The sequence below is a fragment of the Pteronotus mesoamericanus genome, unplaced genomic scaffold (genome assembly GCF_021234165.1).
Source record: "Pteronotus mesoamericanus isolate MK-2021 breed Mesoamerican mustached bat unplaced genomic scaffold, CSHL_Meso_final contig_68, whole genome shotgun sequence".
Lineage (NCBI taxonomy): Eukaryota > Metazoa > Chordata > Mammalia > Chiroptera > Mormoopidae > Pteronotus > Pteronotus mesoamericanus.
Window position 1 is genome coordinate 30,095,971 of NW_026555234.1, and position 17,765 is coordinate 30,113,735.

The following is a 17,765-nucleotide window of genomic DNA, read 5'->3' on the forward strand; positions in this document are numbered from 1 at the left end:
CAGCCTGCCAGCTTCATGGCTGTGCTAGGGAAAGCTCAGAAAGGGACAATGTCCTCTGCTCGCCCCGATGCCGGACACTTGGGTCTTTCCCAGTACGACAATGGTGCCCTTCAAGCTGCCACGCCAGCAGGGGAGTTCAGAAAGAGTTAAGTCTGAGTAGGTGAGTCTGTATGTGGGTTCTTTAAGAGTAACTGCTTGTGGCTCCAGCAGTTTCTTCCACCAATTCAATCCCCGCTGATTTTTGCAGCCAGAAGTTGTAGGGACTTAAATTCCTGGCACTGGAACCCTGGGCTGGGGGACCTGGTGTGGGGCTGAGCCTGCTTACTCCTGAGATATCCCTCCCAAATTTTTATCCACCACACATGGGTGAGAGACCAGCCTTTTCCACCATGTCTACACCCCTCCCACCAGCCTGGATGGGTATGATTTCTTTAATTCTGTAGTCGTTATTCTTCCATTCAACTTGACTTCTGTTGGTTCTGAGTGATGGTGGTTCTGTATTCTAGTTGTAATTTTGATGTGGTTGTGCAGAGGCAAGCCATATCTGCCTACGTCACCATCTTGACCAGAAACCTATTTTTTTATTTTTAAATTAAAGTTTACATTCAGTATTATTTCGTATTAGTTTCAAATATACAACATAGGGTTAGGCAGTCATATACACAAAGTGTGACCCCCAGTATCTCCAGTACCCAGCTGGTATCATACGTAGTAATTATATTATGACTGTAGTCCCTGTGCTGTACTTTACATCCCGTGACTGTTCTGCAACTACCAGTCTGTCCTTCTCAATCCCTTCACCTTTGCCATCCAGTCCCCCAGCCCCCTCCCCTCTGGCAACCATCGGCCCGTTCTCTGTATCTATAGATGAGTGTGTTTCAGTTTTGTTTGTTCATTTATTTTCTTTAGATTCCACATATAAGGAAATCATATGATGGGTTTCTTTCTCTGACTTATTTCAGTTAGCATAATACCCACTAGGTCCATCTACACTGTCACAAATGGTGTTTTTCATTCTTTTTTTACCCCCTCTCCCACCTTTAAAATTTATCCTTTTAAAGTGTACAAGTCAGTGGTTTTATAATATTTACAGAGTTTAGCAACAGTTACCACTGTCTGATGTTAGAGAGTTCATCATCCCCATAAAAATCACTGTACCCATTTGTAGCCTCTCCCTTTCCCCACTTATTTCAGCCCCCGATCACCACTAATCTTTGTCACTATGTATTTCATGTAAATGGAATCATACAATATTGGCTGCTTTACCTTAGCATGTTTCCAAAGTTTATCATTATTGTAACATATACTAATACTTTGTTCCTTTTTATTGAAAAATAATGCTCCATTGTATGATGTAGATTTTATTTGTCTGTTCGTCAATTGGTGGACATTCGAGATGTTTCCATTTTTTGCATATTGTGAATAATGCTGCTAATTCTGCAGATGTTTTCTGGTAGTTTATGTATTAATTTCTATCAGTCTTTTTGTATGTGTGGAAGAAAAGCTAGTGAAATCCATTCCCAAGGGTTTCTTCTGCCTCTTGTATTTAATAAATTTTCTTTTGATAACTGTGTGCTGCCCTGGCTGGTGAGGCTTAGTGGATTGATCACCGGACTGTGAAGTAAAGGGTCACCAGTTCGATTTCCAGTCAGGGCACATGCCTGGCTTGCGGGCCAGGTCCCCAGTGGAGGACACTCGAGAGGCAACCAAACATTTATGTTTCTCTCCCTCTCTTTCTCCCTCCCTTTCTCCCTCCCTCCCTCTATAAATAAATAAATAAATAAATAAATAAAATCTTTGAAAAAAACTGTATGCTTACAAACATAGTGGCAAGTCATGTACACTAATGGAAGAAGAAATCAAAGGCTTCTGTGCCTTATTTTTTTTTTTTATAATTACTTGTCAGCTTTAACAAATTTAATATGCCTTGGTGTCATACCTAGGAAGTAGCCTCACAAGTAAACTTTCTGAGTCTAGTTGAAAATTAAAATGGTAAAAATAACATTTTAATTTCTATCTACTTCCAGAGGTGTTCTCTTGGTTTTCAGTAAGAATACCAATCTGGGAATCAGGAGGCCTGGGTTCAAGTCCTGACTTCCCTGGCTATTTGCTCAATTGACCTCTGATTGTGGCAATTTTCCTTTTCTGTACAGAATAAAGATTGAAATAAATAGTCACTAGTAACTCTTTTAACGGAGATTTATTTTTAACTTTGCTTCCCCCTGAGAATCTTATTTACTTCCTCCCTGTGGTCTTTCATAACCAGAACTTATTTTTAAGTCATTATGTCAGTAATCTGTTGTTATCATTGATGATGAATAGACCATTGACTAACTGGGATGATGTACCATAGTATGGAATAGTTGACAAGAAGGTATTTTTGTACTTATTCTTTATTTGCTAAATAATTGAAAGGCATATGTATTTTAATGTTATTCTCCCCATTAGTCATTGTGGCCTGTGTTCAGCATATGTATTTTTATTGCAAACATATATTTACTAGCTATTTACATATTTTTTAAAATTACAAAATTTATAGTGTGGTGGACATATCAATGTGAAGACAAGCACTTGGAGTGTCTAATTTTTGTATTAGAGACATAGAATATAAGTATAAAGCATTTTATATTTAGTGAATGTCAAGCTAAAAACAGTATATAATCTTCTCAGCTTCTCCATTTCAGAGTTGTTTTAAGTGCCTGATAAATTATCTAAAGCTTAATTAGAAAACAAACTTATGATTTTTAAAATGCTTATTAAAACACAAAAATGAATATTTTAAAAATATAAATCCTCATTTCACCCACCCTTGTACTTTAGAGATGACTGAATTTAGACACCAAGGTTAGCATTCTCAGTCATATGTCCGTTTTATAAATAGAGTTCTAATTTTTGCTCAGAGCAGATAATACTTTGTGCTTCGATTCAAGTGTAATTCTTGATATCGAAAAAGAGTAAAGAGAAATTATAACCTAGTGTCATAATTAATTTTGGCAATAGAACCTAATTTACTTTACTGTATATTTTAGTTAATTTATAAGGGCAGCCTAGGAGACTATCCTGAGTGACACTGTGAGTATCTTTCCAGAGAAGTCATCTGCAGCAGGCTGAAAGGACCCATCGTCCTTAGAGAACAGAGGCGTGGCAGTGATGTGCTTTACAATTTGCGTAATAAATTATAATAAATATTTCTCCTTTTATTTACCAACAGTTTACACACACATTACTCCTTTCATCCTTGCCCCTTAACCTTTGATATTTGCTGAGACGTGTTTTTATTAAGTTTACATCAACATACTTCTTTTCTCTTTTTGGGGAGCAATGCCAATGGCATTACATTTTTATTTTGATTTTTGTACATTTACTGCTGTTATATATAAACATTCCATTTTTAAATATTAATCTTCCATCTTGTAACTTTGTTGAACTGAATATTTCTAGAAGTTATTTTTTCATAGATTCCGTGGGATTTTTTAATGTAAATAATTATGGAGACAGTTTCTTCCTAATCTATATGCCTTTTATTTCCTGTTTTTGTTTATTCTCTGGAACTGCCAGCAGTATGTTGAATAAGAGTGGAGAGAGCATATATCATTGCCTTCTTCTGAATTTTAGAAAGGAATCCTTTATTTATCATTGGATATAAGGTTACCTTGTAGATTTTTTTTGTAGCTGCTCTTTATTGAACTGAAGTTTCCCAGATTCCTATTTTTCTGAGAATTTTTATCATGAATGTGTTGAATATTGTCAGAGTTTTTTTTTACATCAATAAATATGATCAAGTGATTTTTCTTTTGCCCACTTTGTGATGGATTACATTGATTTTCAAATATTGAATCAACTTTACATCCTGGAATAAAACCCACTCAATCATAGTGTATAATTTTTTTATATATCACTTAGTTCTATTTTCTAATATTTTGTTAAGGAATTTTATGTCTACATTCATGAGGGATATTGGTCTATAGTTTTTTGATACTGTCTTTTTCTGGTTTTGATAACAGGATAGTACCAGCTTTATAAAATGAATTGAAAGGTATTTCCTTCTCTTCTATTTCCTGGGGGAGAGTATATAGAATTGGGGTTAATTCTTCTTTGAAAATTTGACAGAATTTCCCAGTGAAACCACCTAGGCCTAGAGGGAGTATTTGGGGGAAGGGGGTTGAATTATAAAAGCAATTTTCTTAATAATTATTTGGCCATTCAACTATCTATTACACATCAGATGAATTCTTGTGTGTGCAATTTGATGAATTGGTTTATCTCATCGATGTTGTCAAATTAGTGTCTGTAGAAATGTTCATAGTCCTCCTTTATAGTCCTTTTCATGTCTTTGGTGTCCGTAGTGATATCCCACTTCATTACTGATATTGGTAATCTGTTTTTTTCTTCTTTGTCAGGCTTGTCAATTTTATTGCCCTTTTGAAAGAACCAGCTCTTTGTATGGCAGATTTTTTGTTCTTTATTTTTCTATTAGGTTGGCCAAAAAGTTTATTTTCCGTAAGATGCCTCTAGTAGCTCTTAGTTGTCTTTAACTTCATTTGAAACAATTTTCTTAGATTGTATTGTGACAACTATCGTATCAGCATGCATTTAAAAAACTTACCAAAATTGTTGAATTTTTGCGTAGCCATTTTAATATTGAAGATAGGAGAAAAATACACAACATTTTGGCATATCATGCTTTACTATTTCAAGAAAGGTAAAAATGCAACTGAAACATAAAATAAGATTTGTGTGGTGTATGGAGAAGGTGCTGTGATGGATCGAACTTGTCAAAAGTGGTTTGCGAGGTTTTGTGCTGGAGATTTCTTACTGGATGATGCTTCACAGTCGGGTAGACCAGTTGAAGTTGATAGTTATCAAATCAAGGCATTAATTGAGAGGAATCAGCGTTATACCACATGAGAGATAGCAAACATACTCAAAATATCCAAATCAATGAAGTCATTGGTGAAAATGAAAAATGTGTCTTTTATCTTACAGAAAACAGACTTTTTGGCCATCCCAATATATTCAATTTTATTGATTTCTGTTCTTTATTATTACTTTCTTCTCGTTTGAGGTTTTTGTGTGTGTGTGTGTGTTTTTTTTAAGATTTATTTATTTATTTTTAGAGAGAGAGGGGAAGGGAGGGACAAGGAGAGAGAGAGAAACACTGATGTGCAAGAGATACATCAGTCAGTTGCCTCTCGCACACCCACAGCCAAGGACCTGGCCTGCAACCCAGCCATGTGCCCTGACTGGGGAATCGAACCAGTGACCCTTCAGTTCACAGGTTGGCGCTCAATCCACTGAGCCACGCCAGCGAGGGCTTGAGTTTATTTTTGCTCCACTTTTTCTGAGTTTTTGAAGTAGGAATTTATTAAGACTCTTTTTCTTCCTAATTATGATGCACACACTTTGATATTTTGTATTTTAATTTTTATTTAGGTTCATGTATTTTGTGATTTTCTTATTTTAGTTGATTGACTTGTAGTTTGATTGTATTATGATCAGAGAAAGTATTCTTTATATTTTCAGTTCTTTTTAAATTGTAGAGGTTGGCTTTATGGCCTAGGATACAGTCTGTCTTGTTATATATTCTGTAGGCACTTGAAAAGAATGTTTATTCTGCTGTTGTTGAGTGGACTGTTCTATAAATGTCAATTTTAATCCTGAGGCTGATGATGTTGAGTTCTTCCATGTCCTAGCTGATTTTCTGTCTAGTTTTATCAGTTGTTAAAAGGGGGATATTGAAGTCTCAACTGTAATTGTGGATTCGTTCATTTTTCCTTTCAGTACTGTTTCTCCTCCATATATTTTACATACATACACATGTAGGATTGTCATATCTTGTTGGCAGTTTGACCCTCTTAAGATTATATATTATCTCATTTTGTCCCTGATAATTTTCTTTTTAATTATCTGCTATTAATATAGCCACTGGTGTTTTCCTTTAGTATTGTTTGCATGATATATATTTTTTCATCCTTTTACTTTCAACTTCCCTATACTGTTATATTTGAAGTGAGTTTCTTGTAGACAGCATAAAGTTAGGTTATGTTTATTAATGCACTCTGCCAAATCTCTGTCTTATAACTGATGTAGGTAGACCATGTACATTTTATGTGATTATTGATATGCTTAGGTCCATTATGTTATTTGTTGTTTTCTGTTTGTTTTTTCTGTTTCTCCATTTTTTAATTCCTGCCTTCCCATGGGTTATTTGAACATTCTTTTGAATTCATTTTGACTTATCTACAGTGTCTTTGAGTGTATATATTTGCATAGTTATTGTAGTGGTTGTATTACATTACACTATATATATAACTTATCATGTATGTATATATACATATTATAGTCTACGATGTCATCATTTTACCAGTTTAAGTCAAGTGTATAAATCTTACCTTCTTTTATGTCCCTTTACCTTGCTTCACTTATAATTGTCTTAGATATTTTCTCTACATACAATTCCAACCATATCAGTGTTATAATTTTTTATTCAACCTTTGCATAGAATTTTGAAAAAACTCAAGAAGAAAACCTAATTGTATTTGCCCATAGTTTTCCTTATCCTATTCTTTCTTCCTTTCTGATATTCCAAGGTTTCTTTTAACCATTTTTCTTTCTGTTTAGAGGACTTCATTAGCCATTCTTTGGGGGTGGGTCTATTGGCCACAAATTCCCTTGGTTTTCTTTTGTCTGACAACATCTTGATTTTCCCTTAATTCTTTTTTTTCTTTTAGTCCTTGCTCAAGGATATGTCTATTGATTTTTAGAAAGCAAGGAAGAAGAGAGAGAGGGGAAAAAAAACATCCATGTGAGATAGAAACATCAATTGGTTGCTTCCCATATGCATCCCGACCAGGGATTGAACCCACAACCTAGGCATGTGCCCTGAACAGGAATCAAATCCACACCTTTTGGTGCACAGGATGATGCTCCAACCAAATGAACCACACTGGTCAGGGTTCCCTTAATTCTTAAAGGATATCTTCTCGGGTCTAGAATTCTGGGTTGACATTTCTTTTCTTTTGGCTCTTGAAAAATATTGTGCCTATTTCTTCTCTCCTTTATGGGTTATGATGAAAACTCCACTGTAGTTAGAATTCTTTTTCCCCTGTAGATTAGATGTTATTTCTCTCTCTGATTTCTTGTTTTTAGTTTTCAGAAGTTTTACTGTGATGTCGTTTGACATGGATTTCTTTGAATTTATCTTTTTAAGGTTTTCTAAGCTTTTGAATCTGTCGATTTCTGTCCTTTGCCACAAGTGGGAAATTTTGTCATTACTTTTCAGCATACTTTTTATCCTCTTTCACTGTCTCCTTTCCCCCCAGGGCTCTGATGATATGTAAATATTAAGTCTTTTGTTATATTTCCTGAAACTCTTTTTCGTTTGTTTTCTGTTCATTTTTTTCTTTTCTTTTCCTTTCTATTTTCTTTTCCCTCCCTCCCCGCTTCCTTCCCTCCTTCCTTCCTTCCTTCCTTCCTTCCTTCCTTCCTTCCTCCCTCCCTCCCCCTCTCTCTCTCTCTCTCTCTCTCTTTTCAGAGAGAGGGGAAGGGAGAGAGAAAGAGAGAAACATCAATGAGTAAGAGAAATAGTGATTGGTTGCCTCTTGCACATTCCCAGCTGGGGACCTGGCCCACAACCCAGGCACGTGCGCTTATTGGAATCCAACCAGTGACTTTGAGTTCTCAGGCTGACGCTCAATCCACTGAGCCACGCCAGCGAGGGCTTCAGTCATTTTCTTGCTGTTCAAATTGGGTAATTTCTTTTGTTCTATCTTCCAGAAAGAATCTGTGATTGTTTCCTCTGTTTTCTCCATTTTGCCATTGAGCCTGTCCATTAGGTTTTTTATTTTGGTTAATATATTTTTCTATTTTAAAATTTTCATTTCATGCTTTTTTATGTCTTCTATTTTTTGCTGAGACTTTTTTTTTAAGTGTTTGCAGTTAGTCATTTAAGCAATATTATGATGACTACTTTAAAATTTTTGTCAGATAATTCTAACATCTGTCGTCATGGTGTTAACATATACTGATTATCTTTTTTTATTCAGTTTCGGGTAATCCTGGTTCTTGGTATGATGAGTTGTTTGTGCATTGAAATCTGGACACTTTTGTATTATGATATTCTGGATCTTATTTAAGCCTTCCTTTCTTTATATCTTTCTCTGATACCACTCAAGCATTTAGTGAATGAGGGGTAGGGCATCTCCTTACTGATGGGTGGTAATAGAATCCCAGGTTCTCTACTCAGTCTCTGTTCACAGCTAAGGGGGAGGGACTGGCTAGGGGAGATAGGAGTTCCAGCTCCCCACACTGTCTCCTCTCACGCTGTGGTGGGGATGGTTTTGTTTCCACGAAGCAATCCCAAAAGTGCTGACTCTCCCCCAGGCCTTCTCTGACCCCTCCCTAGAGAGGGTTTTGTGGTGCCTTGTTAAGCCTTACAAAGACAAGAGTCTGAGTTTCCCACTGGCCTTTGCTGGTGTGGGTGTGAGTAGGGCCACAGTTTTTTGCTGTGGTGTTTGGCCAGAGTAGAACAGTTATAAATCTACAAGTTTTCTTCCCTAGTCCTTCGGTTAGAGAGAGCAGCTTTCTGGGTCTGTCATACCCAATGGTCCTTCCAGGCTGCCGGCTTCTTCAGCTCTAATCTAGGCTACATGAGGCCAAAAAAGCCCTTGGGAATTCATTGCCATGTCATCCATAAGGTTGCGAGGTCCCCAGGTGGTCTTTTTTTCTGTCTTTCAGAGCCTTCTTATGTCTGTTTTATACATAATGCCCAAGGTTTTAAATTATACTTACTGGGAGAAATAGGGAAAAATACATCTATTTCCATTTTCCCAAGTGGAAAAAAAATCAGGTTCACATTTTTTAAAAATTCCAGGAGATAACCATTTCCATGGCATAACTTTTTTTTAAAAGATTTTATTTATTTATTTTTGTTTGTTTATTCTTAGAGAGAGGGGAAAGGAGGGATAAAGACAAGGAGAGAACATTGATGTATGAGAGAAACAAGGACTGGCTGGCAACCCAGGCATGCGCCCTGACTAGGAATCAAACTGGCGACCTTTCAGACAATGCCCAACCAATTGTCAGAGCTGTGGCATAACTATTAATAGTTAAAATGATATAAGTTTTTCCATAGGGAAAGATATTTTTTACAAAGCTTATTTTTAAGATAAGATTTGAGTAAGATATTCAAAACATTATTCATCTATTCTAATATTTATAAGGCTATCGTATAGAAATGAAACGCACCCAGTGTCATCAACATAATCTGCCTAATTTCACCATACTCTTTACATCAGTCATCCTAAGAAGGAAGCCTGGGACTCCTCGGTCATCCTTCCTCTACCAGATTGTCGTTCTGTACGGCTTATCAGATCTCCTAATCAAACCTTATTTCCATCTGTCTCCAACTCCCTAGATTATTGCTAATTACTCTTTGAAACTCAGGATCCTTGTCTGAACTTTACTATCTGAAACCTGTGTCCCCACCCAAACAAAATCCTGGTTAAAGACTCCCAATTATGGTAAAAGCTAGGACTGAGGATGGCTTTTCTGGAGTTGGTACTGGAAGGCGCAAGCCCAGGCCCCACCCGTAGGCACTGCCTGGAGGAATTAGAGACGTGGAGCCTTGTTATCCAGTGAGTCTCTAGGCGACGGTGAAGAACCTGGTTAGAGACTGGTCTGGCTAGGGAGGCCAAGGTGGAACTCTGTACAGAGTGGCACTGAGAAAACATTTTTATAGTCACCCATAGAAAGGGGAAGATGAATTATGTAAGATAAAAAAAGAGTCATTCTATGAGGATCATGAAATCTGCAACTCAGGAGTTGGGCCAAATGGACATCTTCAGTTTTCTACCAGAGAAAACTTGGTAACAGGTCATGATTGTTTTGTATTTATTTCACTGTTTCAGAAATTTAATCATGATGTTCCTTGGTGTGGTATTCCCTAATTTTTTGTCCTGATTGGGTGTTTTTTTACCTACTTGGATTATGTGAGTTTATAGTTTTCATCAAATTTGGAAGAAAATTGTTTCTTCAAATCTTTCCTGTCCCGCTCATACCCTCCATCTCTCTGTTAGACCACATGATAGTGACCTGTAGGTCACTGAGGCTTTATCATTTTATTTTTGACTCTTTTGTTCTCTATATGCTTCAGTTTGGATAATTCTTATTGTTATGTCTTCAGGCGCCTCTTCTACAACACCTAAACTGTTAATTCCCATCCAGTGAACTAAGCATTTTGGATCTATTATAAATTTTTCATCTTTAAAAGTTCTATTTCTTTAAAAAAGTTTTTATTTCTCATGTCATTATGTTTATATTTTTCTTTGTATCCTCAGGCATATATGTATCAGTTCTCTTAAAGTTCTTGCCTGCTAATTTAGTCATCCCGTAACTTTTTGGTTTGTTTCTACTGACTAATTGTTATCCTGGTTTGGTTATCATTTTTTTTCTTTATATATCTACTAATTTTTTATTGGATGGTGGACTTTATGAAGTTTCATGTTCTGTGCTGGATTTTATCTTCTCTCAAATTGTGTTGGACAGTTTTTGGCAAGCAGTTGTTTATGGATCAGTTTGATCCTGTATTGCAGGGATCAGCAAACATTTTCTTAAAGGGCAGGATAGTAAATATTTTAGGATTGTGGGTTATCTGGTCTCTGTTGTAACTACTCAGCTGTGCTCTTGTAACTGGAAAGCAGGCATAGACAATATATATTAACACACAGGTGTTGCCATGTTCTAATAAAACTGTTTTATAAAACAGTTGACTTGCCCCTGGCTGGTAATTTGCTAACCCTAGCTTTAGAGGTTTGTTTTTAATTTTTGTTAAAGTGGACTTAGAGTTGCGTTATTCTACGGTTATTTATTTATTTCTTTTGGAGTGTCTCTTGATTGCCCCTGTTGTTCAGCAAGGATTCCCTAGCTGGCTGAAGCTCCCACGTTGTCTGGTCCTCTGTGAGCCTTGGAAGCTGTGTAGTCCTTCTTTGCCCAGTCTCATTGAGCTTCACTCAGTACATGCACAGCTCACTATTCAGGCCAGAGCTTCACGCAGGCCCCTAAGCTAAGTTATTGTGGTCTTCTGAAGCAGCTCCCTTCTCTAAAGTACCCTGCCCCTCAAATTCCAATTTTTGTCTTCTCAACTTAGGAAGATAACTGATCTGCTTGGGATCCTTCTCCTTGCTCTCCAATACAAAAAGAGTCTCCAGACGCCCCCCGACCCCCACCCCGTTGGCCCCCACCAAAAAAAAAAAAAAAAAGAGTACACAGGGCACACATTTGTTCTCTTTCTTCCAGGGATCACAGCCTTGTACTGCCTGTTGTCCAATATCTGAAAACTGTTTTATATGTCCTGTCCAGTTCCATAGGAGTTTACAGCAGGGGATTAAGCCCCTTCCCAGCTTTGCCATCGTGGCAGAAAGTTTCTATCATGGCTTTAAAATTAATGTTTAAGTTCCATTCCAGATTAGATTCTCTGGGGGTGGTACCTGGAATTCTGTACTTTTTTTTTTTTTAAGTTCCTCAGGATTCTGATGCACACATTAGAGAATTAGGGCTTTTGAGTTTTGGGCTCTAAGCAGAGATCATTGTGTACATTGAGTCCTGGGGCCTAGTACATCTCAAGCACAGGGGTGCTGACATTTGGGGCTCTAGTCAGACAGAGGGCAGGGAAGGTCACCTAGGAAGGGAGGAGGCTGTGTACAAAAAAGCCTTACTGAAAGGATGATAGGAGATGAATTTCCACTATTTTGGAGTTTTGAATCTAAGGCCTGTGCCTCTTTTTTTCTCAGTCACCAGATGAAAACAGTGGCCAGACACACCCGTTCTTCCTTCTCCTCCTCACTACTGTGGTAGACCTTGCTCGTTATCTGTAGCCTCTGGGTTACTAGAAGTGAGAAGGGTGGAGTTTTGTAGAATATTCCATTTCTACAGTTTTAGGGCCAAAGCCCTGGCCCAAGCTTTGCCTTCGCTCATACCCTCCCCAAACTGATGGAGGAGGTTGAGAGAGAACAGGGTGGCTTCTATCTGCCTGTGATCATTTCTCTCCTTCCTCCCACTTTCTGTGAACCCACGCCCCCCACCCCCCACACACACACAGAGGTTTTTGTTAGGTAAAGCAGGTTAAGGTAATACTTTTTTTAACTTACTTTATGTGTAGCCATCCACAGGTATGTGAAGAAACTAAAACTGACATCATTTCGGAGACCCTTTATCGAAACAGGGTAAACAGGGAAGGGTGAATGTGCTTCCTAGGAGATCTGAGCTTCTAATGCTAAGGGACCACCGCAGTAATAAAATTATTTTGAATTACTTTGTCTTAAAAATAAATGCAAGTTGTGTATTTTATTCTTTCATATATCAGTATTTGTTTTAATATAGAAGTGTTCTAACCACTTAATAGAATTGATACTTCAGAAAAATGTACCATCTTTATCGTGTGACTTCATATACCTCTTGATATGCCAGGAGATTTTAGAACTTCCCTGCTTGGTGAAGCACAACAGTAGAAGCAATTTGGGGGTCTTTTTTGTTTGTTTTTAATAATGTTTAGTTTCTAAATTTTAAATTACATTGTAGGTGATACAGGACTTGGAGATATACCCACCAGATAGTTGATACATGTTTACATGAATGTTTCTTTAAAGGGAAAGTATATTTTAAATTCTAGTCAACCTTTTTTGAGAAGGACTTGATTGTTTAGAGCATACCAATCATTTTTTTTTTTATTAACTCAGAAATATTCTTTATTCCTTGCATTCTTATAGAATGAGTTTTCGTGAATACAGGGGTACTGATGCCAAGTTATCAGGTTTTATATAAAGTAGTGGTTTCACATACACCTAATTTCCACTGAAAATGTCTTTTCTTTGCCATTCTGCAGTTCCTTCTCCAGGCAAATTCCGCTCCCCTGCAGCACCATCTCCTTTGGCTCTCCGACAACCAGTAAAAGCATTTAGTAACCATGGCTCTGGCTCTCCCGGTGGCCAAGAAACAACACAACTCACACAAACCACCTCCTCACCCGGGCCTCCCGTGGTTCAGAGCACCGTCCCAGCAAACCCTCCCAGCAATATCAACAGCACTACTCTAACCAGACCTGCAGGGACAACGGTGATGAGAAGCGGCTTGCCCAGACCCAGTGCCCCTTCTGCTGGGGGTATACCAGTGCCTCGCAGCAAACTTGCACAGCCTGTTCGCAGGTAAGTAGTAAATGCCCTTTCGCAGCATTCTTCGGCAAGGAAAGTGGGTAGGCTGGTCTTACACTCACCCATCTTTGCATTTGATAGTGAACATGGAGAGTTCTCATTGGGTTGTCACTAGAATCTTAGTGCAATATGACTCAAAAATTTTTTTGAATTGTTTTAAAAGAAACCTTAGTTGGGACATTTAGGGTGTTATGTCACTTTGGTTCAGATTAAATTTGCCCTGATACCTAACATTATTAAGCATCTCAGATAGTAAAGGCATATTGGACCATGGAGTGAGATATAAAATTTCTAGCTACCAAAGCTGAGTATAACCCAAGAGCTGATTCTCAAACCTTGCTACAATTCAGAATCTTCTGTGGAATTTATATAAACATAGAGGCCTAAAGTTTACTGCCAAAGAGTTGATCTGGTATGAAGACCAAAATCTGTGGGAATGCTGTTTTTGTTCGTTTAATCTTCAGGTAATTCTGGTCCCAGCCAGGTTGGTAACTATGCACTTGTAATCTATCTACCTTTCAAGAATGTGATTACCACTATCAGTAAATTTAGGTGTCAAAATTAAATGTTAAATATTTATTTGAGTGTAAAAAATGTGTTCATCCCATAAGCATTTAAACTGTCCATACTTTTTTATTCTAAGATAAACATACTACATTTCTGAATTCAATAGTAGAGTACAACAGCTTTTTGTTATACACTCTGCTAAATAACTTACATGTATCTTCATTTTTGTAGTAACATTAAATGCACAGGTACTGTTGTTACTCCTATTTTCAGAAAAGAATATTGAAATTTAAGGAGGTAAATAAGGTTGGTAATCCATGTGGTCAGTGAAGATGAGATAGTCTTTTCCTTTTTTTACTCCATGAGCTGTGTTAACAACAAGGGGTTAGCGAGGCCACCTGGTGCCCAGTGAAACTTGAAAGTTGTGGAAATACTGAGTGTGGTGTGGTTGGGTTTAGAGCGTTGATCTCAGCCTTCATTGGATTGTGGTGCCCTACAAAGTAATTACCCCATGTGGGAAATAGTATGGTAATGTTTGATTTAAGCCCGGCAGATCACTTTATAAAATTGCTTTATTTCAGATCCTTGCCAGCTCCTAAAACCTATGGTAGCATGAAAGATGACAGTTGGAAAGATGGCTGTTACTGACCAGCAAAGAGAAGAATGCAGAGGTCCACAGCTCCACGGATACCCTTCACCAGGCTAACAGACAACTTTTATATGCAGACTGTTCACATAAGACTCTTGGGATTTATAAAATCCCATCCCTCTCTGTCTTAATTAGCACAAACTGACAGAGATGATCAATCAGCACTTTAATGACATTTAACATCAGATGTGTTTGGTAATCATACAATCACTCTCCATAGAATCACTTTTAGTTTTGTTTAACAGAAACTAAGTTGATTGTTAAATATTTGACAGAGGCCAATTTTTGGGCAGAAAAAAAAAAACAACTAATGGATGCCAAAGAGAAAATGCCCATTTGTAAACTAGAGTACCTTTGTGTACAAGAAAATGGTGAATTCAAGCTATCCAAAACTTCACGTTCGACCTAATTTACTGTATAAATGGTATCAATAAATATCTGTGTTAATGAGAACTAATATTCTGATTAATTATCTAAAATGTTTCACTAGTATTTCACTGGTACTCCAAGAAACCAGACTGAGATGAAAGAGGATAGGGGCTAGAGGTTTGAAACATGATAACTAAATTTGGGAAAGTTCTATAAATTATTTTTGCAGATTCATTAGGGAAGAACATATCATTTTGTTTACTCTTAAGTTTTGGCTGTAGCTCACATATCAGCACCACCAGATAGTGTTACAGCGCGCATCCATCACGTTGCATCGACACATCGGACTTCTCTGTGTTTGTTTTGATTGCCAAAAGGGCTTAATGTCAGTTGTACAATCTTTCTAAACTTTATAGCTCCTGGCTCAGGAAAGATAGCCTTTGCTATTGAAGCCAACTTCTTCACATGCTGTTATCTGTTACAGAACTAAGAGATCTTGTTTTTATTAGCATGTTTCCATGATGGGAAAGAGCAAGTAGTATACGTCTTTATTCTTGATAGAAATAACACCACCTCAGTGCTTACAACCTGGAACAAAACAATACAGTGAGAGAGAGGGAGAAAAATTCTATGCACTTAACTTATAAACTCTCTGGTAATGACAGTTGTATTGTTGCTATTCAATGACACAACAGTCTGTTATGTGGTAGGAGAATAGCCTGCTGAATCCTACCTAAGTTGATCCATTTTAAAGTGAGTAACTGTATAAAACATCCTTTGAAAATACTGTCCCTTTTGACTTTGATTCTGCCTTATATCAATTTTTGCATTTTTGGTAACAAATGAAACCCAGTACATGTGACTACATGTGACTCTAACCCTAAAATACTTGGTCTGTAATGGCCTGTTTGTATACCTGGGAATCACTTTGTTGTTGTGTGGTTTTCTTTTTTCTTTTTTTAGGCTATTACCAGACTAAAACGTCCTCTATAGCAGGCCTCTCATTTTTTTCACAAGAGGTCATTTTTTAAATATTTAATTTGAGCAGCTCTAAAATATTGGCAATCAAGTCACCTAGAGGATTTTAGAGATCTGAACATAAGTTTATTTCCTGTTAGTCAAAGACATTCAGTAAGTTGGCAAAAGAAATTGAGAAATGGGAAGCTGGCTATTCGGGAGAGCGTTGAGGTCTACATGTTGAGAGGACGATAAGCTTTCAAACCAGGACCCCTGCTCCACCGTGACAGAGGCCGGGGGAGCCCTGAGGAGCCTGGCCAGCGGGCAGCCGTTCCGTCACTGCCAGTGCTAGTGCACTTCACTGCGCAGTGCGGGCACGGAACTTTGTCCTTGGACTTGAGGGCGACGGGGATGGTTCAGGAAAGGATGGCACCAGAATTCCACATGATGACGAACTAAAGTATGTTCAGAGAAGATCAAGAAAACATCTGCTTTGGGTGTGTGAGGGGGTATCCCATGTAAAAATCTAAGTAAAAGAAAGAACTAGCCACTGTCTCTTTTTAAAACCACATATACGCAAAACAAAATAGGTCTCAGTCTTCAGTGCAACATTGCAAATATATATATATATGTGTGTATATATATATATATATATATATATATATATATGCTGCAATATAATAATTAAGACGAATTTTAACTATTATGAAACACCCATTACATTTTTAAGTTAGATTAACGGTTTCAAAAGGAGTATTCAGGTTATTTAACTTCATTTTTAAAAAGCTGCATCAGAAAAAAAAATGTCTATTTTTTTTAATTAAAATATTTCATCACATGTTAAAAATGTATTTGGATCTGAGTTGGGTAAAGTATTATTTTACCTGCTGTTGTACTACCACAGACTATTGGCTTTTAGTTTCCTAAAAAGAAAAATTGTTTTTTTACTAGAAAGCCTTTGTGTATTGCCAATTTTTCTATTTGGGAAAATCCAAGGATTCACTGTGGTTAGTCTTACAGGAGAAATGTGGATTTGATAAACTAGTGCCTATGATTTTAACTTATGTTTGATATATAGTAGTAAGGTTTTATGAATGTTGATTATTTTTTTTGTGCCAACAGCTCAGAATTGTCACTTATATGTAAGCAGAAAGATATGAGCTCTGCTTCCAAAGTTATTTAATTTTCTCAGTGTTTGAATGTTATTTTTTTGTGTGTTAATAAAAGTGTAAAGAATTGGAAAAAATATAAATATTCTTAACTCAAGCATTTGCTGGATCATTTTTCTACAAAACTTGTTTGTAATATAAGACACTCTCTGAAGAGTTGACTTTTCAGTTTTCATTCCCTGGAAATCACATTTTGTAAAACTGGGACCATTCATAATTGTCAGATACTTTTTAAAATTATTATCTCAATACATCACTTTTATAAAAAAAGTTTTTTTGAAAGGAAATTCAATACATGTGTCCCCAGATGTTTGTATAACTCGAGGACGATTAGACTGTGTATGTTTAAATGAACTTTTTATCAAATGTACAGGCATCGGTTTTTGACATTACGCACGGTCCTTTTAGATCACATGAAGTTTGACTGGCAAACATTTCTAATAGCCGAACTTGTATGTGTGGTTGCCTCCTTAATAAACAGCCTGACCATAATGTTTATTATTAAATTTATATTTGTTTTTCAAGTGTTTTATTAATTTCTGGATATGGTGAGATCCCCCCACCCTCCCTGCCACTTTCCACTAGTTGCCTACAATTGGTTTTAATACATTTCTTAGTTGATTTTTTTAAACACGCAAACCCAAATCATATTTGATCTGTATGAAGTTGGAATGTATCATGTTATATTTTCTCTGCCCTGGTTATTTCATATGTGGATTACTTAGACTAAATTTATAGTTTACTGAAAATTGGTATGTTCCTGGAACTCTTTCAGCTGCTGTAAATTGATACCTAGTTAGAAAGAGTTAACATACATGAAACAAGTAAATGCCAATTGTGTAAGAGTTTCCAACAGAGAAAATGAATATATTTTCAAAGCAAATGTGGATATTTATTTAGTTGATCATG

General features: G+C 36.9%; 1 protein-coding gene across 2 annotated transcripts in view; it reads left to right on the forward strand.

Moving 5' to 3' along the window:
* The window catches only part of SLAIN2 (SLAIN motif family member 2), an 82,085-nt gene extending 64,719 nt beyond the window's left edge, over positions 1–17,366 (forward strand). For both annotated transcript variants that reach the window (XM_054582147.1, XM_054582146.1), the window contains 2 exons: positions 12,881–13,199; positions 14,294–17,366. In XM_054582147.1, the coding sequence (XP_054438122.1) occupies positions 12,881–13,199; positions 14,294–14,360 (386 nt within the window). In that variant the 3' untranslated portion in view covers positions 14,361–17,366. The remainder of the gene's footprint in view (positions 1–12,880; positions 13,200–14,293) is intronic.
* Positions 17,367–17,765: the final 399 nt, after the last annotated feature.